This window comes from Medicago sativa, chromosome 1, assembly GCF_051527215.1.
Source record: "Medicago sativa cultivar Bolivia chromosome 1, Bolivia_mono, whole genome shotgun sequence".
Lineage (NCBI taxonomy): Eukaryota > Viridiplantae > Streptophyta > Magnoliopsida > Fabales > Fabaceae > Medicago > Medicago sativa.
The window spans coordinates 9165107-9190090 of NC_140749.1; the positions used below are offsets into that span (position 1 = coordinate 9165107).

The window sequence follows — 24984 nt, forward strand, 5'->3', positions numbered from 1 at the left end:
TATGATACATTTTTTATTTAGTATAAAATGGTTTCAAATAAATGATCAAAATTTCTTCAAAAGTAAATTTAAAAAATCTTATAAAATGTGAAGACTGTATATATATTATTTATTTTAATTTTTAACACATTAAATACCAATTATGACAATTATATTTTTTTTTGTTCTAAATATGCATACATATGTTCTTTTTTTCATTTTATTTTGATCAAATAGCTTAGTGCTAGCATTAAAAAAAACGATTTATTTGTGTTTAATTCACAAAAAAAAACTAATTTTTTATTAACCATCGTAATAATTTTATTTTAGTAAACACTATTTGTTTTTAATTCACCTATAAAAAATAATTTTTCTATTAAAAAAAAGCAGTGTTTAATTGTTCATCAAAATTTTGTCAAAAACAAATTGTTTATCAAAATTAAATTATGATTTGACCAAAAATAAATAAATAAAAATATAATAAGATAAAAATATTTTGCCGGTTTTTGTATTTACCGTTATCGTCTCTATATAAAATCAAGGAGTTACTATTATTTCTCTTTCATTCATTCATAGTTGGTTTCATCACTGCGAAGTGTTAAATTTCGCGATCTGAATAAACCCTTCTTCTCTTCACTCATTCTTCAGCGATTCAATTCAATGGATAAAGGAAAGGGTGTGATGGGATCTTCTGGACGAAGATGGGCCGTTGATTTCTCCGATAATTCAACTTCTCGCGATATTATCGATCCTCCCGGTTTCTCACGCGCTTCCCTCGATCAAGACGATTCTACCCTTAGTCGCCAAAAGAAAGATGCTGAATCCAATTGGAAATCTCAGGTATGCTTCACACTCTCTCTTCTTCAATTCAATTTAGTGTTATTATTGTTCGATAACCTATGTATAATTTCTGTATTTTTTCTTTATATTGTTTTGAATTTATTATAATCTTTTATGCACGACAGTTAATTGTAATATTAGATACAATGATTAATTACATTAGTCAATAAATTTAGATCATTCGATTCCTCCCTTTCGTTTATTATCAGTTGAGATGTGGGCGTACCAACAAACTATTTACGATTGTTATATGTGTCGAAAGCATGTCTCAACTCATAGATGCCGAACGGGAATGATTGACCGATCTAATAAGTACTACTCCATGTAACTAATTATTGTAACTAACTATTACATCTGATTGTAATTGTTTAAGGAATACTCTTTTGTTTTTGTTTTGTTTTTGATTAATTATATTGTTGGAAACAGAAAGCTTGGGAAGTTGCACAGGCACCATTTAAGAACTTGTTAATGATGGGGTTTATGATGTGGATGGCTGGTAATACTGTTCACTTGTTTAGTATCGGTATCACCTTCTCAGCTCTTTGGCAACCCATAAGTGCCTTACAGAGTGTTGGAAAAAGTAAGTATGATTTCTCTATTTCTCCGCCTCCTTTTTGTTGTTTTGTTAAATAAACAAACTGACAATCACCACTTGAAACTCACACACCTACGAGATCTCAGGTGAAGATGTCCATTCTAATAATATCAACATTGCTAGTTGAGCTAGACCTTACTGAATCTCTCCATTCAATGATTGTAATTGTATTATATGAATTGGTGTTGCTCATCATAATTCATAAAACTTGATGTCTATAGATAACGAGGTTGATTATTTATATTATGGATGAAATTAGGTTTGTTTGGATAAATAACTCAACTAAGCACTTGTATTATAAGTGTTGTGCTTATGTATAAAATATTTCTATAGCAAAAGAAAAATAAAGTCGAACTGGTTTCATATAACCTATACGTTGTTTTCATAAGATATCCTAGTGAGCTTATGGATATAAGCTGAAAACAACTTATGGACATGTCATAAGCTCTTTTAGTCAGTCTCATAATTGCTTTTGGTAGTAAATAAGCTCAAATAAGTCGATCCAAACAGGGTCTTAATATGTATTTGTTGAATGGAATCATTGGTCTTAGATAATCCCAGTTCTCTTCTCTTTTGGTTTGTTGTAACTCATTAGGAATTGATCTGATAAAATATGTAATTGCGTGTTTGGATGATGAACTTATTTTGTGCTCAAAACAGCTTTTAATCGAGCACTTTATTTTAAATTGTGGCTTGCGATGTTAAATCTTTTAGGACCTTTGCAATTGGAACTGTGGATACATCAATAGCATTTGTCTGCAATTTCAAGAATTGTGAAAAGATGGCATGTACAAGTTTCTGTTTGTTCTGCAATCATTCACATATGCTTATTATTATTTTTTGCAGTGTTTGAACCTTACAAAGATGCTAAAGTGGAGCTTCTTGGGCCTAAGTTGGTATTCATCGCCCTTAATTTGGGAGGCATGTTACTAGGTGTTTGGAAGGTAATATTGTGCCTTGAAACAAAAATGAGTTAAATTGCTTGTAAACTCTGTTCTTTTCGTAACTCTTTGAGTTAAATTGCTTGTATGAGTTCAAGTTAACTCTGAAAAATTGATAAACTCTTGATTCTAGGGCCTAGCAGTGAATTTATCAGCCTAAGTATATACATGGTTTTGTTTACCTCAAATTTTAAGTTTTGGTTCATTTTGTTGGATAGTTGGGTTAAATTATTTATGTTCTATAATATATTTGAGGTTTAGGAAGCTAATTTAACGTCACAACAAGTTTGTCTAGATTCTCAAGTTTGAAAATCTTGGTGCCATATACTTATTATTATTTTTCCCTGTTATTCATGTTACTGCCTCTTCTGCAGCTCAATTCATTGGGACTGCTTCCTACCCACACATCAGACTGGGTGTCATCCTTAGCACCTGCTCAGGTTGGATTTTCTTTTCAATATTTTAAGTGCATTATACACTTCTATTTGTTGTCCAAAATATTTTAGTCCTCTGAAACATTAATTAAAACGTTCGCACATAATTTTACTGTCTTCAAGGTATTATGACAAGAGGAATTTATGCTACATGTATCATGTTTATGTCTCAGTCTACCTACCCATAGCATTGTATGTTATTAAAATGTTTGGGCAACAATATCTGTAGACCCAGGAAAAAAAAAAAAAAACCAGAGGCAATGATTACATGCTTATTGATATTTAATCAGTTTTGCTTTATTGAGATGAAATTGGTAACGTTAATTGCAAAGTAATGCTTACTACAAGTAATTTCTGTGGCATTGAAGCCAGAATAATATAGATGAACCACAATCATTTGGTGTATAAATAAAAGAACATATGCCATAGTGAAGAATTGGTAGATTTTAGTCAAAAACGTAAATGCATGCTGTGTTTACTGTATAAAGTATAAACTTGTGACCACTTTAATATCAGAAATAATGCTTGATTTTGAAAATAAATCTATAACTGGTTGTCCACTGAAAAAAAATCTATAACTTGTTGGCATCTCTCCTACTTCATCCTTTTGTGATTTCCATGAGCTGCAACACCCTTGGTTTCTTTTCTTTAAGTGTTCATGACCTTACTTTTTTGTATCTTCAGGAGGTGGAGTACTCAGGTGGGGGTCTAAATTTCCGTTGATGCTCCAGTTCTTAAGTTTTTTGTCTTCTCTTGGAGGAATTTAAGGATTTGGTACTGTTAGCATGTTGTAATGGTCACAAATGATCTCATTAGGCATGATTTGTTTCTTATTTATGATTAATGTTACCAATACTTGCAGTCACCAAAGATTAGACATGGTTTGTAGTAGACTAAGTGATCTGAATAGTTAATAACAACATTCCTCTTTGTATCTCTTTGTATGTAGGATTTGAATATTTGCACATTATAAATCTATATCTTTCTTTTACTGCAAATCTGATGTAAAAGGAAATAGCATACTAGAAATGTTAGGGGAGGAGAATTTTTTTAGCAGTGGGGATCGAACCCGAATTCTTATTGTTCTTTCAGAGTCCTCTCTTTTAAATGTCTATGTTGATTCACCTGTAACCTTCCCATTGTGAAGCAGGTATACAAAATATGGTTACCCTTTTTATTTAGTTCATTTTTGTAGCAAGCTGCCATTGGTTAAGGTGTCGAGATGTATTTATTTTCGTAACTTATGATTGACTTTTGTTTGTCTCCAATTTGCAATTGTCAATACGCAATTAGCAGAATAGCCAGCTTTTGTGATCACTCTTTTTACTCACCCTTCATGCTTTTGAAACCATGGAGGATATTTCCAACATTTTCATTCTTCCTTATTCTAAGGATTTTGTGTTTGGTCTTGATTCCCATCTTTCAGACTGGGACAATTATTGGAATTCAATGGCATTGGGTTTGTTGGTTGTAGTAATCCATGACTAGAACATGATAATTTGAAATTGCTTCAGGCATGGATTTGAACAGTCATGTTTCAATGTCTCCGATTCTGAATTTGGTGTAAATAATCATATTATGTAACTCATCTTAATAATCTCTCCATGTGTTTTAAGGGTGTGTAATGAAGCTCTATGCCTTTTAAGTAAACGTCAGTAGGCTAGCTAAGCAATCTAATTTTCCACAATTTGTTTTGCAAGTATGCTAAAATAAAATATAAAAATAAAAAAAATCTTTACATTCGGTTGTAATTCATATATTTCATCTTGACTTTTGATGAACATCAGAAGTAGTAAGAACTGGAAATGTAACTGATGTTCATGTTTCAATATCTGACATGAATAGAGCGTTAAAACGTGTCTTACAAATTAGCATACTTTCATGCTTTGAGACAAGTGATCACTTAAGGAATTAAGGTTCTTTGTTACGAAAAAGGGTTAAGGGATTGATCTATCTTCAGGTAAATTAATTTGATTGAAATTTTTGAGCATGTATTCAACTCCGAATCCATGACTAGAATATGATGAATTGAAATTGATTCAAGCATGGATTTGCAACAATCATATTTTGATGTCTCTCATTCTGAATTCAATCATCACATTGGGCAACTCCTTAACAATCTGCTTATTCCTTACCTTTTAGGAAACTATCCATAGGCTTGATAAACAATCTACTTTCCATTATTTGTTTTGTAAGCATGCAAAAATCATAAGGGTCTTTTCATTTGGTTGTAATATGGCCAAAAGGTAGTTGAAAAGTGTAAGATATAGAAGTAAAAGATTTTTTATAAGCATAAAAAATAATTTTAAACGAGTTAATCTTTATGGTCACAAGACCAAATATACAGTGCTTAGACACAATACAAAGAGACACTTATTCCTAAAATATTTTTTTTTTTTGAAGAAACAAAAATGGAATATATTAACACCGGCGGTAGAACCACTTCAGCACAAGATGTACCAAAGGGTCACCCCAAAAAGAGAACATACAAACAATATTTACACAAGTTCAGTCAGTCGATACCCAGACATAACATAGGGTTCGACCACCACATATGAGTGCCATGCACAAACAAGGCATTATTAGCCTTTAATCACCACAAAGAATGAAATTTAACATTTTCTATAAGTTGATCTATGGTGGTTTGGATGTTATTAAATATTCTATCATTACGAGCACTCCAAACCACCCAGACACAAAGTAACCAAACAAGCTGAAGGAAGGATTTGCGCATCCTTGATTGCCCTGAACAATGAATGAATTGATAGAAGTGATCACAAATGTCATTAGGTTCGACACCTGAAACACCAATCCAGGATCTAATATGCCCCCATAATGTGGCGGTTCCAGCACAGTGAAGGAACAAATGCACCACTGATTCGTCTTGACCGCATCCATAAACACACCCTGCGTTCTCGGCATTGATAATACCTCTTCTGACAAGATTAGTCTTGGTTGGTAACCTATCCCGCAACAACCTCCATGCAAGAATGGACACCTTCATTGGTACCTGCTTATGCCAGACAAGATCATTCACACCACCCAACGGGGGATCGTTCAGAGTAGTCAGAATGTGATATACACCGTTCACAGTGTAACCCCTTGGAATGTCTGGGTTCCACTGCCACCTGTCAGAAAAGTCAGTCTGCAAAACAAAATTATCAATAAGATGCCTACACTCCTCCACCATCTGCTCCTCCCACGCCCACAACCTCCTCCTCCAACTCCACCCTGGTCCCCCTTCCTCCCAGCCTAGATTAAACATGTCAGCCACCGTACATAATTTATTATTCGATAAATCAAAAAGGCGACTGAACCTCATACGTAACGGCACATCTCCTATCCACGTGTCATGCCAAAAAAAAGTAGTAGTACCGTCCCCCACCCTTTTCGACACCCTCTCTGAAAACCAACCTCCATCAATGTCACCTATCCCATCCCTAATCTTCACTATCTCCCTCCACCAAAAAGAACCACTCCTGCCCCCAACCTCCAACCTCCCTGCCTCCTCACCATACCTCGCGACCAGGACCCTATACCAAAACCCATCTCTATCCACCAACATCCGCCAACACCATTTCCCTAATAAAGCACTATTAAATTCCCTTAACTGCCTCAATCCCAGCCCTCTATACTCCTTTCGTAAACAGACCGAGCTCCAAGCAATCCAGGATATTTTCCTGTTATCCTCACTCCCTCCCCAAAAATTTTATTAAAAATAGATTCAATGATAAAGATTATACCTGACGGAGCTTTGAAGAAGGAAAGAGCATAGACAGGGAGCGAAGTCAGGACAGACTTTAGGAGAACCAACTGGCCACCGAAGGAGAGGAAGCGACTCTGCCACCCCGATAATCTAGACTTAATTGTATGCAACACAGGATCCCAGAATGCTAACCGATTCGGATTACCCCCAATTGAAAGGCCCAAATACAAGAAAGAAACCTGACCCACTTTACAATTTAAAATAGAGGCTGCCTCATTCAACCAAGAATCTGCAATATTAATACCCACCAAAAGACTTTTATTAAAATTGACCTTCAAATCAGATATCTCTGCAAACAAAGTCAACACCGCTTGCAAAGCACGCACATTAGCCCAACTTTTTGTACCCAATAACAATGTGTCGTCTGCGTATTATAAGTGAGTCACTACAACCGAATTAGAACTTCTCACTGAGTATCCTGTAAACAAATTATTCCTCACCACTGAATTCATCATGACATTCAACCCCTCTGCTGCTAACAAAAACAGAAACGGAGAAAGAGGATCCCCTTGCCGTAAACCCCTTTTTAAAGGAAACTCTTCTGTAGGACTTCCGTTCAGTAAGATTGAAGCAGTCGCTGTTGTCACACATTCCTTTATCCACTTCCTCCACAGCACTGGAAACGCCATTTTTTGCATTACCTCATCCAGATAACCCCAGTCGACTGAATCATATGCTTTTTCAAAATCAACTTTAAAAAGCATCAATTCCTTTTTAGCCTTTCTAGCCTCATCTACCACCTCATTAGCAATCAAGATGCCATCAAGAATCTGTCTATTTTTTACGAACGCTGATTGAGTTTCCGAAACAACCTTTCCCATAACCATTTTTAGCCTGTTTGCTAACACCTTAGCCAATATTTTATAAAGAGATCCAACCAATGAAATAGGCCTAAAATCATTAAGACGCTGCGGACTATCAATTTTAGGAATAAGAGCGATAAAAGTATTATTGATACCTCGAGACAATTTACCATTCCGATGGAACTCTGAAATGAATCTCATAACATCATCCTTCAACTCATTCCAAAATTGTTTTATGAAACCAAAATTCACCCCGTCAGGTCCGGGGCTCTTGTAGCTATCACAACCCCACACTGCTTCTTTAACTTCAGTTTCAGAAAAAGGCTTTATAAGACCGCTCCCTTCCGCATAAGATAACTGATTGAAAGGCAAATTCTCAACCCCTGGTCTTACAGTGTAAGGGGCCGCAAAATGGTCTCTGAAATGGGAAAACACCGCAGTACGAATAGGCTGAACCCCCTCAACTAGGATACCATCCACCAATAACGCCACAATGGAATTGCGTCTCCGACGGTTAGAGAGAACCGAATGAAAAAACCTAGAGTTAGCATCTCCATCCTTCAGCCAATGTAATCGCGACTGTTGCCAAGATATGTTTGTATTCACCCGAGACAAGGAGTGTAATTCTTGAGAAACCTCCCTCAATTCGACAATCTCTTCAGCTGATAACCCATCTTCCTCCCCTTTTTCATCAAGCTCCGACTGACGATTTTTTAATGAATCAATTTTGCCAGGAATATTTTTAGCGTGCACTGAATGCCACTCCTTCAACGCCCCCTTGATCATTTTCAACTTCTCATGGAGCACAAAGCCTCCCCATCCCTCTATCTGAAAGGAATTCCACTTGTTTGTCACAAATTGCTGGTAACCCGGTATATCTTGCCAGCATTTTAGCATTTTCAACGGCCGAGGTCCCCAATTTTCCTCATCAACGGATAGCTGAATCGGACAATGATCAGAGAGGCCCCTAAGAAGGGCTACCTGAATACAATTAGGCCACTGCGTACACCATTCTTCAGACAACAAAAATCGATCAATCCTACTCATCGACGTCCCATCTCCTTTGGACCAAGTATAACGACGTCCGCATAAAGGTAAATCAACCATTTCATTGTCGTCAATAAATTGGCTGAACTGATGATAGTCATTAGCACACTCGCCCCCCCTTAGGGACCTCCTCTCTTCCGGCCGTCTAACCGCGTTAAAGTCACCACAAACATACACCTTTGCACCCCGAAGTAATTGCAACCGCATCAATAAGCCAGCCCACAATTCTTGTTTGGCTCTCGCCTCACAGGGAGCATATATATTGAATAAATAAAACTCCTCATTCGTCTTTAAAAACCGACCATGAACTTGAAGCATATGATTCTGACTAACCGTTGACCACACCTCCACTTCCTCAAAATCCCACATGATTAACATTCCCCCCGAGGCACCTACTGAAGGACGATAAGAAAAAGCATGGTTCGAATCACCCCACAGAGAGTTACACAGAGATACATCACACACCGCTAATTTAGTTTCTTGTAAACACAAAATGAAAGGTCTTTTTCCCCCACCAACTTTGTCGCGTCATTTTTCGGACGGTCAAAGGCCATTTTGATTTGGCGTTCGACCCGCTTTATTGTTTTCACGACTGAACATTTAATTCTTTTCAAAAGAAAGTGGAAAAAGGTTCAAATACCACATTTTTTAGGGATTAAGGGTTCGGGGGTCGGTTATATTTAGGGAAGGTGTTAAGCACCCTAAATATTCGTAGTACTCTACGAGAACCTCTTGATTTTATTTAACTTTTGTGCTATAAACTTGCTTGCTTTAAAAAATGGAATTTGCAATGATAAAAGAAAATTAGAGACCTAAATTATCTACGTTTTATTGATTTGGAAGGACGAGTGTCCTCTGCCTACGTACCCGTGAGGGATCAAAACCTCGTAGTTCGGGGTAGAAATTGACGTTTGATTGGTTGAGTGTTTTTTTTTTATGTTCTTAAAAAAGGGTTTTAAAATGAAAGAAAGCCAAAGTGGCAAATGAGTATTTGTTTGTGTTTTTTAATATTGAAAGAAAGTAGACTCAAAGTAGGATTAAATTGATTGATGATTTGATTAAGAAATAAACTAAAAAAAGACGATCACTTGATTGAAGATCAAGGTTTGTTTATGAAAATATTTTTGTGATTTGATTATTTGGTGTTTTTGTTGTTTTGAATATTGATATGAAAATTATATAAACAGAATGAGAAAAAATAATATTAAACTGAAATATAAGGTTATTTTAACCTGGACCAGAATACTCTGGAGAACGACTATATAAGCATAAGCATAATATTAACAGTCGATTTAGGACCAGATTACTCTGGATTAATTTAATTAAACAAGGACCAGATCGTTCTGGAGAATAATTAAATTTAAACAAAAATATATTATTAACAGTTAATTAGGACCAGAGCACTCTGGATTAATTTAATTAACAAGGACCAGATTGTTCTGGAGAATAATATAATATTAATAGTTAAATTAGGACCAGAGCACTCTGGATTAATTTAATTAACAAGGACCAGATTGTTCTGGAGAATAATATAATATTAATAGTTAAATTAGGACCAGAACACTCTGGATTGAGGTGTGTATTTAATGACAAAATTTAAATATGCATATAATAATAGTAGATAATGGAATGCAATGCGAAAATAAAATAAAAATGCATGAGATAATTTATAAATAATAAAATGAGATACGAGCAAGAAATAAATAAAAAAATGCATGAGAATGAAAGTAAAAATGCTAAAGAAATTAAAATGCATGCAATAATTTATAAATGATAAAAATGAAATGTGAGTAAGAAATAAAAATGCATGATGACAAACTTAAACTAATAATAGTAAATAAAGATGCAAAAGAAAAGAAAACAAAGTGCCAAAAAATGTATGCAAGAAACAAAATAAATAAACAGGGGGGTGTGCAAGTAGTAAAGGGGGTGTAGGAAGAAAACTGGAGGGATTGGGCTTAAATGAGCACAGAGGCGCACTGCTGGGCCTGGGTTGGACTTAGACCGGTTCGGACCTCAGGGTGAACCGGTTTAATTAAAAAAACCCGGTTCGAGGAGGAATATAAATAGGGTTTTACTGGTTTTTTCTTTTCATTTTAAACCCTCTTCCTCTCTCTAACTTCTCTCTAGTGAGAGAAGCTCTGTTCTCTCTCATCCCTCTTCTTCATTTCCGGCGACGGGAAGGCTGGTGGTGGGGGTTTCCGGCGCGGTGGCCGGCCACCCTAGGTGGCGGCGCCGCCGCTGGAAACCCCTTTTTTTATATATTTTTTTTCTATTTCTTCTTTCATTTTTTCCTTCTTTTTCTCTCTCTTTTCTTTCTCTTTTCTTTCTTTTCTTTCTCTTTTCTTTCTTTTCTTTCTTCTCCCTCCCGTTAGAGCTTCTTCTTGTTTCTATCTTTTTTTTCTTCTTTTTTTTTTGGTACAAAAACACAATAAAAAAAATAAATTAAACCTAGATCTAGCAATACTAGAAAAAAAGAAAAGAAAAGTACCCCTTTGTGTTTCCTGGGTTTGATTCGGTTTTGTTTTTGAGGGTGATTATGGTGGTTTGAGATGCTGTTTGGTGTGATGTTGTGATTTTGTTACTGGAAAATTTGTGTTGTTTTGGATCGAAATTCCTCTCTGTTTGTGTGTTGGCTGGAAAAATTTTTTGTGTCTTAATGTTGGTTGCAGGTAGTTCTATTTATAGAGTTGAATTGAGACAAAGAGCTTGCTAAAGGAGGACCAAAACCTGCCCTTGTGTGGGATGAAGGGGACATTTACAGGCTGTTAATTGAGCTGTGTTTGGAACATTTTGGACCAAAATTAGATTTTTTATGGACATGATATAAATAATAATAATAATAATAATAATAATAATAATAACGAAAATAATAATAATAATAATAATAATAATAATAATAATAATAATAATAACGATAATAATAATAATAATAATAATAATAATAATAATAATAATAATAATAATAATAATAATAATAATAATAATAATAATAATTGAGAGAAGAGGGCCCGACTCGGAACCAATATATGAGGTATTTTAAAATACCTCTCTGCCGATTTTTTCACTGAAAAGACTGAGACTGGTCGGGGTTAGAGGACACGTGTCTGTGATATCTTGGGTCAAAAATTGGGGTATGACAGATGCCCCTATTTAAGTTTTCTTTGTCCGGAGATTTGAAGATGAAATCTTTGATTTAATGGGCCGAAGAGACTTAAATATCAAAAGTGCACCAATTTTGACCTAAGATGTTATGAATGCAATGCTCATGAATATAATGGTATGCATGTAGGCGATGTAATTATGAATGCAACAACGACAAACATATGCCGACTGGGGGGGCAAACTGAAAATGATTGCTGGGGAGGAAAGAATGTCAATTACCTTTGAAGTGATAATAGTGAACATTACGAGTAAAGAAACCGTCTATTACCTTTGAAGTAGTAAAGACGAACGCAACACTGTCTATTACTTTTAAATTAGTAAAGACGAACGTAACGAGCAATAAAAGTGTCTATTACTTTTGAAGTAGTAAAAGACAAAGTCCGTTACCTTTGAACTGGTAAAGACGAACAAGAAATAATTTTGTCAATTACTTTTGAATTAGTAAAGGACAATGTATGTTACCTTTGAACTGGTAAAGACGAACAAGAACTAAATTTGTCAATTACCTTTGAAGTAGTAAAGACGTGTCTGTCACCGTGAATTAGGTGAAGACACACAAAGCAGGAGAGAAACTGTCTATTACTTTTGAAGTAGTAAAGACGTGTCTATTACCTTTGAAATGGCAAAGACATGTTTGTCACCGTGAATTAGGTGAAGACAAACAATGCAGGAGAGAAATTGTCTATTACTTTTGAAGTAGTAAAGACGTGTCTATTACCTTTGAAATGGCAAAGACATGTTTGTCACCGTGAATTAGGTGAAGACAAACAATGCAGGAGAGAAATTGTCTATTACTTTTGAAGTAGTAAAGACGTGTCTATTACCTTTGAAATGGCAAAGACATGTTTGTCACCGTGAATTAGGTGAAGACGAACATTAAGAAATAAAACTGTCTATTACTTTTGAAGTAGTAAAGACAAACAATACAAGGTCTATTACTTTTGAAGTAGTAAAGACATGTGTGTTAACAAAGGACACTCGAGATAAGGTTTGAACAATTACTCGGGAAATTTGGATAGACATTGGTAAAGATGAATATTTGGTGGGACCTGCCACTTGAAACGAATTTGATTAGTGACGCTCTTTGAATCAGTCCTATTGGGGATGACACTATTGAAATTGAATTGTGATTCCAAACTGTTCATTAGTTGGAACTGGCCGTTTGAAACATGATGAAAGTAAACCTGATCGGTCCGTTGGAGGACTTGGTGACTTGAAACAAGATAAAAAGGTAAAACCCAAACGTTCGTTGGTGAATTTTGTGACTTGAAACAAAATAAAAGAAAAGTAAACTCAAGCGTTCGTTGGTGAACTTTGTGACTTGAAACAAAATAAAAAGTGTAAACTCAAGCGTTCGTTGGTGAACTTTGTGACTTGAAACAAAATAAAAAGTGTAAACTCAAACGTTCGTTGGTGAACTTTGTGACTTGAAACAAAAAGTAAACTCAAGCGTTCGTTGGTGAACCGACAGCTTGTCGTGATTGATATGTGAAGTGTTAATCTTTGTTCATTACCATGAGGTGATTTATCTGTGTGTACCGTTCGAGCCTTCCAGCGTCTAAATAAACGGTTATATTCCCCCTTTTAACGGTCATGAATAGTGAAAAGTAACCCCTTTTTCTTTCCCCCTAACGGCTACATTCCTCCCTCCTTCTATAAATACTTCACATTCATCTCTTATTTTTTCCACAACCTCCATCCTCATTCTTTCTTAAAATGACTATATTCCTTCTCATTGTCATCACTCTCCTTGCCTTCGTTCTTCTACTCATCGACATCTTCCATTATGAAGAAATAGATGAAGAAATGGCGTTTCTAAGAGAGATTGAAGTCGCAATAGCGGTATTGCTTGGTTTACCGTTACTGATCCTGGCTTGGACTATGGAGATTTGTTCTCGTAGAAATCGCGGTTAGAATAATAATCTCTACTATGAAATGTATTTTTTTTCTTTTTTTTTTTTTGGTGTGGCTGCTGGAATTTGCGAGAATCCACCCGGCTTGGTAAGAGTTCGCCGGAATCCAACGGGCTCATAACGAGTGACATCTCTGGACCAGACACACTGGGGATGACACTTTTGATGACAAGAAGGTAAATGCAAGATGTTCATTTATAGAAACTTGCGGCTTGACACCATGATAAGTAAAGACCGGACTGAGGAGACACGACCGAAATGAGATTCTAGGTGACTGATGTAGTTATGTATGAATGATGTTGTATACGTGTTATGTATGCATGAATAAATGAAATGTGAAAACATTAATGTATGAATATATGATTGTTATGAATGTATGAATGTATGCATGTATGAACTGTATATGACAGGTGACTCGGTGAAACGAGACAAGACAAGTAAGATGGGAGGTGGACTGACGACGCAGTACAAACACTCGGCAAACGTCCTTGAAGATGATACTATTATGAGCAAATAGAGCCGTTGACGGTGTAAAATCTGGCACAAAGTAGCAACTGATGCCTTTTGGGGATAAAGCCCATTGCTGACGAGAAGTCTGGAAGAAGTTGTCATTTGTAGACCAGCGCAGAGTGTTCCTTCATTGGCATGCTTCAGCAGTCATGCTTTTTGCTTTGAAAATCCCTAACTTTTGCCTGGACCGCCCTTTCGGGTTTTCAGTCCACCGGGAAGCTCATTTTTGCCTAGGTCGCCCTTTCGGGTTTTTAAACTTAGCGAGCTCTCTTTTTCTTTTTCTCTTTTTTCCTTTCTTATTTTTTTAGCAATGACTATGCGTACTTGTTGCATCCACCGCTTTCGGAACGAATGCTGACACATGCTTCTATGATACATAATTGTAAAGATGATATGTTTGTCCTTTTTGTTCTTCTCGAAGAAAACACAAAAGTTTCAAAAGAATTTTTAAAGTTTTTTTTTTGCTTCAAGTACTAATATAAAAATGGAAGAAACTTTGCACATACAATAAACAAGAATTCCAAATAAAGAGGCACAGGCTCAAATTGATTTAATAGAAATGGTAACCGGCCAAAGGCATGTCTCCACAGATTACAGAATTTGGAAAATGGTAATTAATATGGGGAAGGTGCATTGAACATAATAACCGCTATGTTCCTCAAACAACTTTGAATTCTACTGCTTTGATGCTTTGATATCGGAGAACTTCTGACAGCTAAGGTGCCCCAAGTGAGCGATGCTCAATCTGATGCAGTTACTTGTCATAATCCCTTAACTTTTGCATAGATCGCCCTTTCGGGTTTTCGATCCATCAGGGTAAACATTTTTTTTTATGCCTCTAATTTTTGCATGGACCGCCCTTTCGGGTTTTCAATCCATCGAGACGCTCATTTTTGGTTTAGACCGCCCTTTCGGGTTTTCGACCTACCGAGCTGTTCTTTTATACATTTTTTAGACAAAGTATTTCTTGACTGCATCAGAATTCACAGGACGAGGTAACTCCTCTCCATCCATATTTGTAAGTATCAAAGCACCACCAGAGAAAGCTTTCTTAACAACATAGGGACCTTCATAATTAGGTGTCCATTTGCCCCTGGGGTCTGGTTGAAATGACTTGATACTTTTGACCACAAGGTCTCCTTCTTTAAGCTCACGGGGACGCACTCTCTTATCGAATGCTTGCTTCATTCTTGACTGATATAGTTGTCCGTGACACAAAGCTGTCATGCGTTTTTCTTCAATCAAGTTCAACTGATCATACCTATCCTGACACCATTCGGCTTCAGTCAACTCAGCTTCTTTCAAGATTCTTAACGACGGGATCTCAACCTCTACCGGGAGTACAGCCTCCATACCATACACCAAAGAGAAAGGGGTTGCCCCTGTTGAAGTACGTACTGAGGTACGATAGCCATGCAAAGCATAAGGTAACATTTCATGCCAGTCTTTATATGTGACCACCATCTTCTGCACAATTTTCTTGATATTCTTGTTTGCAGCTTCGACTGCACCATTCATCTGTGGTCTATAAGGAGAAGAGTTGTGATGTTCGATCTTGAAATCATCGCACAGTTCTTTCATCATCTTGTTATTCAAATTGGTACCATTATCCGTGATGATTTTGTTACGAACACCATAGCGGCAGATGATATTGTTCTTGATAAACCGGACCACCACTTGCTTGGTCACATTAGCATAAGATGCCGCCTCGACCCATTTGGTGAAATAATCAATGGCCACTAGTATGAAACGATGTCCATTGGAAGCTTTTGGTTCAATCCGACCAATCATATCGATGCCCCACATAGAGAAAGGCCACGGGGAAGAAATAACATTGAGCATGGACGGCGGTATATGGATCTTATCCGCATAAATCTGACATTTGTAGCACTTCTTGGCATGATGGTAACAGTCAGCATGCATCGTTATCCAATAATAACCTGCTCTCAACGCCTTCTTAGCCATTGCATAACCACTAGAATGAGTCCCGAACGAGCCTTCATGTATTTCTTGCATTAACAAATCTGCTTCACGCCGATCTATACATCTGAGCAAAACGGCGTCGAAGTTCCTTTTGTACAAAATGTCGCCATTCAAGAAGAAACTACTAGACAATCTTCTTAGAGTCCTCTTATCTTTGCGAGATGCCCCGGTCGGATACTCTTGTGTTTGAAGGAAAACTTTAATATCATGGAACCACGGCTTGTCGTCAAAGACTGCTTCAGCAGCAAACACATAAGCAGGTCGGTCAAGGAACTTGACGCTGATTAAAGGTACAATTTTGGGGCAATTCACTTGGATCATTGAAGACAAAGTAGCTAGAGCATCTGCCATTTGATTCTCCTCACGAGGAATATGATTCAATTCTACTTTGTTGAAGAAAGTTAACAGACGTCTGGCATAATCTCTGTACGGTATCAACCCAGCATTATGAGTTTCCCACTTTCCTTTAATCTGGTTGACCACAAGGGCTGAATCACCATGTATTTTGATTTTTTTAATCCTCAAATCAATAGCTTCCTCAATACCCATGATGCAAGCTTCATATTCTGCAATGTTATTTGTGCAATCAAAACGTAGCCTTGCAGTAAAAGGGATATGGTTGCCCTTAGGGGTAACGAGGACTGCCCCAATTCCGCTACCATAGACATTAACAGCTCCATCAAATATCAAACCCCATTCTGATTCAGGATCAGGGCCTTCATCAATCAATGGTTCCTCACAATCTTTCATCTTTAAATACATGATCTCTTCATCCGGGAAGTCAAATTTGATAGGCTGATAATCTTCGATTGGTTGCCAAATGATCTGCCAGGATACTGCCTTTGATAGCTTTCTGAGTGCGGTACACGATATCGTACTCGGACAACAACATCTGCCAACGAGAAATTCTTCCTGTTAAAACAGGCTTCTCAAATAGATACTTGATTGGATCCATTCTAGATATCAACCAAGTAGTGTGATTAATCATATAGTGGCGGAGACGCTTGGCAGCCCAGACTAAAGCACAACAAGTTTTCTCGAGTGCGGAGTATCGAGATTCGCAATCAGTAAACTTCTTGCTCAGGTAGTAAATGGCGTGTTCTTTCTTTCCAGTCTCATCTTGTTGACCAAGTACACAGCCCATAGAGTCTTCTAACACCGTTAAATACATGATCAAGGGTCTTCCTTCAACTGGAGGGATGAGAATTGGAGGTTCTAACAAATACTCCTTGATACTATCGAAGGCTTTTTGACAATCTTCAGTCCACTCGATTCCTTGATCCTTGCGAAGCAATTTGAATATTGGCCCACATGTAGCAGTCATGTGAGAGATGAATCTGGATATGTAGTTCAGTCGACCAAGGAATCCTCTGACTTGTTTCTCGGTCTTTGGAGCAGGCATTTCTCTGATGGCGTTGACTTTGTCGGGATCTACTTCGATACCTTTCTGACTGACAATAAAACCCAGAAGCTTCCCGGATCTGACACCGAAGGTACATTTATTAGGATTCAGTCGGAGTTTGTACTTTCTCAAACGCTGAAACATCTTCAACAAATACTCAACATGCTCTTCTTCAGTCCCCGACTTGACAATCATATCATCTACATAGACTTCAATCTCTTTGTGTATCATATCGTGGAAGATCTTGGTCATACCTCTCTGGTAGGTGGCACCAGCATTGATCAAACCAAACGGCATCACTATGTAGCAGAAGGCGCCCCAAGGCGTGATGAAAGACGTCTTTTCTCTATCCTCGGGAGCCATCTTGATCTGGTTATATCCGGAGAAACCATCCATGAAGGAGAACACTTTGCACTTAGCGGTATTATCAACCAATACATCAATGTGAGGTAAAGGGAAATTATCCTTCGGGCTGGCTTTGTTCAAATCTCGGTAGTCGACACACATTCTGACCTTGCCATCTTTCTTCGGAACAGGTACTATGTTGGCTAACCATTGAGGATATTCAGGTACTATGTTGGCTTTGTTCAAATCTCGGTAGTCAATCTGCTTTCGTACTTCTTCTTTGATCTTGAGGGCCATATCAGGATGAGATCTTCTCAATTTCTGTTTAACCGGAGGGCATTCGGGCTTCAGAGGCAGTCGATGTTCTACTACTTCAGTATCTAACCCTGGCATATCCTTGTATGACCATGCAAATATGTCGGCATACTCCCTAAGAAGCTCAATTACTCTTTCTTTAACTGTTGCACCCAACAATGCCCCGATCTTGATCTCTTTCATGTCTTCCTCAGTACCCAGGTTGACAATCTCGATTTCTTCCTGATGAGGCTGAAAAGCCGTTCTTTCTTGTTCTAACATCCATCTGATCTCATCAGGAATCTCTTCATCCTCTTCTACCATAGCCTCGTAAACAGGGACTTCAAAGTTGGGAGGGAGCATAGGGTTGTCATGTTCAACGGGCTCATTTATGTTTAGTCTGCACATGATTTATGATTGATTTTAATGAGTAAAATGCAGACTTTTGAATTTGATTTTTAAAAGGAAGAAAACAAAATAAATAAAAAAAGAATTTTTTGGTTTTATGTGTTACCATTTTTCCAGAAAATGCGAAATAAGATAAAGTAACGGTCGTGATAGAAACGACGGTTTTTATTTATAACAAAAGTATTTGAAGCAAAGCCCTACATGATTTCACTTTCGTCTGAGGCAGGACGAAAGGAATTTTTAAGAAAAACAAAAAACAAGACAAACACATTACTTAGAATAAGGCATCACAAAAGGGACGTCCACTGCGATCCAGTTGCAACAAGTTCCTACGGGCGTCACAAAGACAGGTGTTGCTTCTTCGGACTGATCCTCGAGCAGTGCATTAATCTCTGATGGAGCATGAATGAATCCTGCACTATGAAAAGTACCTCCAGTAGGGTTGAATACCCCAGGCTTACTGTTGGGAAAACCTATTCCTTCTTTGCGTTTGTTCTCAGTCAGCTCCACTAACTGACCCCAGCCTTCAGTCTTACCTTCTTGTATTACTCTCTTGGCATCCTTCAGAGAGGCCATACAAGTCTCAACCTTCTCCACATTCTCTTCGGAAGAGAGTCCTTGAAATGATGATCCATATGTACTGTTACCACCAATAAAGGAGAATGATGACAAATGGCTAACCAATAATGCTACCTCACCGTTCACGGTTATGAGTTTCCCTTGGCTGACAAACTTCAGCTTCTGATGAAGTGTGGACGTTACTGCCCCAGCGTTATGGATCCAAGGCCTGCCGAGTAGGCAACTGAAAGAGGCCTGTATTTCCATAATTTGGAAATTAATCTTGAATTCACGTGGGCCCACCGAGATAGGCAATTCTATTTCCCCATACACAGACCTTCTAGTCCCATCAAATGCCCTCACCGTCACTGTGCTGGGTTTCAAGAGAGCCTTCGAACATTGCAGCTGATCCAGGGTAGATTTTGGCATTACATTAAGAGCAGACCCAGTGTCTATTAGAACGTTTGACAGAGAGTCCGATTTGCAAAGGACAGAGATAAGTAACACCAAGTTGTGGTTTCTTCCCTCCGGTGGGAGGTCTTCATCGCTGAAACTTAAGTTGTTGCAGGCAGTCACATTTCCTACAATACTTCCAAACTGACTTAACGTTACGTCATCATCCACATAAGCCTGGTCCAAGACTTTCATTAGAGTCTCTCTGTGGGCGTCAGAGCTTGATAACAGAGACATGATGGAGATTTTTGCCGGAGTTTGCAACAGTTGATCCACAATCTTGTACTCGCTTCTCTTGATCATTTTCAAGATTTCATCATTATCCTCATAGGTGGTTCCACTAGACTGTCCCATGCTTTTGCCTTTACCCACATTCTGCTCATTCATTGGTTCTTCTACCGGAGCACCAGCTTCCTTCTGAACCGCAGAAGGGATAATACGTCCACTTCTAAGAATTTGACTACTTTCAGCGATATTATCCACAGGGATTGGCAGATCCAGTGGTATCTTCTTTCCATCTTCTATGATTGCATACTCATAGTTGTATGGGATGGTCCTTTGAGAAGTATACGGTATCTGTTCTGGAGAGCAAATTACCAGAGGAGTGTTGGTTGGCTTTGCCTGGCTGAGCATTATCACTAGTGGTTCCCGGGTTCTGAATACGGGTGTGATGACACAAACATCTTTATCCTTGTTTTTCCTGGTGACAATTAGCTCTTTTCTGTCTAGCAAACCCTGCACGTCATTCTGGACTTGTATGCAGCCACGAGGATCTACAGAACATATGTCACATGCTTCATGATCATGGTTGAAAAGAATCATCTCACACATCTTTATGTGTATCGGGACCAATGGAGTCTTGATATCACGAGAATTGAGGACTGGGCTGTCTTTTTGATATATTTGGATCATGTTAATAGCAGGCCCATGCGGTGGTAAAGGGTTGTTTTGGGCAATAGGGTCAGGGTTCGTGAAAGATAAATCCTTGTTTTGGATCAGTTTCTGAACTGCATCCTTGAGAGCGTAACATTGCTCCACATCGTGGCCTTGTGCTCCTTGATGGAAATCACATGTGAGCTCAGGGCGGTACCAACGAGGTAAGGGATTTGGTACCTGGGGGCGAGGCTTAGTTTGTACAAGGTTTCTCGCAAGCAAAGAGGGCAGCAAGACTTTGTACAACATAGGTATGGGAGGAAAATTGTTTCTAGGAGGGCGAGGTTGTTGTGGAGCTTGGAAATGATGTTGTTGTTGAGGATTATATGGTGGAGGGTGATATGGGTGTTGGTAGAGTGGTTGAGGATTTTGTGGTTGATTATTTGGTTGGTATAGCGGTGGATAATATGGTCGAGGATTAGGTGGTCTTTGTGGTTGATGATTTGGTTGTTGATTTGCATTGGTGGTGGGCGTGATGGCAGCAACATGTTGATATGCTGGATAGTGTTGCCGGGTTCTTTCATTGGTCATCATACCGACTTCTTGTTCATTCCTCCTTGGAAAATTGTTACCATATTTCTTCGTACCACTAGTAGACGCACCATCTTTCACTATTCGTCCTTCTCGGACACCTTCCTCTACACTTACACCTACGCCGACCATCTCTGCGAAGCTCTGGATGCGTTCCCTACCATTTTTCCGTAGTAGAATGGACTGAGAGTTCTCAAAAACAACTTGGTCATCTCATTCTCTTCCACCCGTGGGCTAACCTGGGCGGCAAAATTCCTCCATCGATGAGCATACCCTTTAAAAGTTTCTCTATCCCCTTGAGTTAGAGCCTGAAGGTCACTTCGATCTGGAGCCAGATCTACATTGTAGTCATATTGTTGCACAAAGTGAAGGAAAATCGAAGGATATCATACACAGCGGAAGAAGAAGAAGAAGAAGAATTTCGATTTTATTTCCTTGGATCATTACGAATTTGACATGAATCAGTGATACGATTGTTACCTCGATAGTTTCTGTTCTGAATCACGATCACAGCTAAGCAAAGCAGCAAAGCCTCTAGTAAGTCCACACGAACAGTGCTCCTCCAAAACTCGGTGCTAGCCAATGAATTGGAAGTGCAGAGAAGAAAGGGGTTGCTTCAAAACGTGTAACCTAAAACTTCAGCACCAGAGTTCTATTTATAGAACTTCTAGTGTGCTCTGCAAGTCATAAGTCACTATTGGGCTTCAGTAAGCCCAACAACGAGTTTAGTAATTTTGCTAACTAATTAGCGTTATTTACTAAACGCACCCCTTATATAAGTCATACTTATATATTTCTCTTTTGACTGTTCTTTGTGTGTGACCCTATAGGTTCTAGTCACGTTGGCAATAATATTAAATCTAATATTTAATATTATAAACAATGAGCGGTATCTAGCAACACATCATTGCTACCCAAGTGACAAGAATGTCAAGTGATCTGACGAAACCTTTCCATGATAATACTTATGTGTACAATTACTCCTTTGTCTCGATATCTCTATTGATCCCAAGGCATAGATATTGTCACCCTTGTATAGATCAATGTTTATATTTCTTGATTCCGAAATATACTGAATAACGAATAAGTCCAATATCTTATATTGACTTAGTTCGGCATGGCCATGCAGTTTTACAGTCATATTTCATCAAGAGGCCTAAAGATATATCTCCTGTTTATGAGGAGGGACAAATCCCATCTAGGACACTCATGTCCCTCAGCATGATTCATCAAGTACCCATCAACCAACGTTATGGTTATCCTTTTACAGACAACGTTAGAATGGCAACAAAGCACTTGAGTCCACATCTAGGGATCATAGTGGTTTCAGGTCTAAGATCGATATACATTATTATCATTGTGAGAATATCTTATGACATTTTCATAACATACTATGTAGTATTCTCACGGTGGGTCAATCCAGTATAAATATTACCCCTAATATTTATACCTATGTATAGACTTAATATCTCAATATCAATGACCCATGAGATGCGGTCATCAGTCTACATACATAATAGTCTTTATGCTTTATTATTATCCCAATTCATATTAAAGCTTGACTATGGATATGTTTAAGAATAGCGTTCTTTACGTAATGTAATCTCATGATTAAGTCACACTTAATATTCCATTACATGAATTATCTATTCTAGGGACTTTATTATTTTGAAACATAAAAAAATCAATAAAGAAATGCCTTATTATTATATATATTCACAATATATATTTATATCAATATCATGATACAAAGCCAAACCCAATCAATATTGATTGGATATTAGGGCTTACTCCAACAATCTCCCACTAGCACTAAAAGCCAATCAAATATTAACTCTATATATATTGATCAAGTGTTAGCATCAAGCACACCCTGGGCATGATACTATTCTAGTAGATAAGGAACTCTTTCCTATGTTGGTAGGTTACACTTCTTTCAATTTCCACTTTCGATCTTCCATCGAAAAGAAATTGAAGTGTCAAAGTATACATTTGGATTATTGGTGAGATCAAGTATTCATTGCTCGCAAGATTAAACCAATTTCACCTCAGACGGGATCAATGGAATCCGCAACGCAAGAGACACATGGTTTCGCTCAGTTATGAGCTAAACAATCCAAATCATATATATTTGACATCTGTAATAGAAACAACAACTATTTGAAGCTTGTACTTTTACAAATTTCATAGTTGATATCCAAGCATAGCATTTATTCCAAATTGCGATTTGGATATACTGTACACCGATATTAAAGTCAGCATCATTGTAACTTCTTTACAATGTTCCTTTAATCCGTGTTCAAGAAACAATCCTTAGTCCTTTAAGACATCCATGGATATTCTTGAAAGTATTCTAGTGTCGAACTACAATCAATTTTGGTACATATTGAAAATAATTTTCTAACCATGTCTCACATGTGTAGATAAATTGTTTTGGTGACTAGTATGTCATCCACATACTCCACCAAACTAATATCAATGCTCCCACTATTCTCCTTGTGTGCACAAGATTTTTATAGATTTTTATTAATCAAAGTTTTTCATAAAACTTCACTAATAAAAAAAATAATTCAACTTCAAGAAGCTTGCTCCAATTCATACATGAATTTTGTAATATATATACCTTTCTAGCATCCTTTGGATTAACGAAACCCTACATATATGTCAAATACATATACAAGGTCATTCTAATTAAAGAATGCAACATCGTTGTCCATCTCCTAGAATTTGCATTATACAATAATGACAAGTGGGATCGTTAGATTTAAGCATTATGATGATGTAATAGTTTCGTCATGATTTGCATCACGAGTTGCATGAAACCTTCTACAATCAATCACATCTTAAAGGTATTCATAATACCATCCATGTCAGTTTTCTAAAAGAAAAATCACATTCCAATATCCATATATGGTTTGTGTACATAGATTCTTTATAAGATCCCATGGCATATAGTCACTTCTCAAAGTTCAAGCCATTTAGATCTTGTGCTACTCAAACTGATGATTTAACAACAACCGTTCGTTGAATCAACTCGTGTTCCATTCTTAGAGAGATGTGTATTTTGTGTTACTTGACTTAATTCAAGTTCTACATCACTCCCACTGGCTCCTGTAGAGACATACTCCTTGAAAAGGAATACTCCAGTTCTAGCGACAAACAAATTTTGTCAAAGAAGAAGATGTAAAAAATAATATCCTTTAGTTTCCTAAGGATAGTTACACAATTATACATTCATTAAATTCGAAGTTTAGTTTATCTAATAAACCATATAACCTGAAATTATCATAAAGTCAAAACTAGGTACTCTTACCTCCATATCTAATATGGTGTCTTTATGATTACTTAATTGGAACTTTGTTGTGGGTGAAGAATAACTGTAATTTAATTAATTTCAAGAGTCATTGAGTTATAATCAAACTATTTTAGATCGAGTCATGTCAAACATGAAGCGATATAAATAATCATTATACTCATTAATCAAGCATTTACCATCACGACTTACTCGTATAGTCTTTATACTTTTCAAACTTATTCCTTTTACTTCATTGTTAAAATCTTTGAACAATTTCAAAGTTTTCTTGAATCGTGTCAAATACACTTTTCTTATCTACTAAATGATTTAGTAATGTTAGATGAAGTATAGAAACAATATCTAGCAAATATGTTTAGTTTTCCATATACATCTCATATGTATATCAATTCAAATTAATTATGTGTCCTTTCACCTTTGTTGGTGACCGGTGCATTAATCTATTTTGAAAAGTGGGGCTCACGTCCTTCAAATGATATAAAATCAAATGAGTCCAATAGTCCATATCCATGGATTTTGGAAATGTGAATCACACTTGTTTGTACTAAACAGTGATGCCAATGATATACAAAAGGTTCAAATCTCATTTGATCCTTTTCTCATATGTTATAGACTAGCTTATCAAGATCATGGAACTCAAATCCATTACTTGATTAGCACATTGTATAGAAAACATTATTAGGACAATAGGACAATATTTGTCTATCATTCAACTACATAATCCTTCTCTTGTCAATACAAGATTTATGATTTAATGTTTCTATTTTATAT

At 37.1% G+C, this 24984-nt stretch overlaps 2 protein-coding genes across 2 annotated transcripts; one reads left to right on the forward strand and one right to left on the reverse strand.

Moving 5' to 3' along the window:
* Positions 1 to 543: 543 nt before the first annotated feature.
* LOC146952400 (ER membrane protein complex subunit-like protein) lies at positions 544 to 3787 on the forward strand. The gene is made up of 5 exons (XM_085701493.1): positions 544 to 819; positions 1246 to 1399; positions 2261 to 2358; positions 2730 to 2795; positions 3474 to 3787. Exons 1-5 carry the CDS (start codon positions 640 to 642, stop codon positions 3510 to 3512), a joined length of 537 nt encoding a protein of 178 aa, XP_085557619.1. The 5' UTR covers positions 544 to 639; the 3' UTR covers positions 3513 to 3787.
* Positions 3788 to 17917: 14130 nt separating this feature from the next.
* Positions 17918 to 21032, reverse strand: LOC146952401 (uncharacterized). Its single transcript, XM_085739571.1, has 3 exons — positions 18700 to 21032; positions 17997 to 18417; positions 17918 to 17926 (listed from the first exon to the last, which is right to left on the reverse strand). The coding sequence occupies exons 1-3, from the start codon at positions 21030 to 21032 to the stop codon at positions 17918 to 17920; spliced, it is 2763 nt and encodes a 920-aa protein (XP_085595697.1).
* Between the last annotated feature and the right edge of the window lie 3952 nt (positions 21033 to 24984).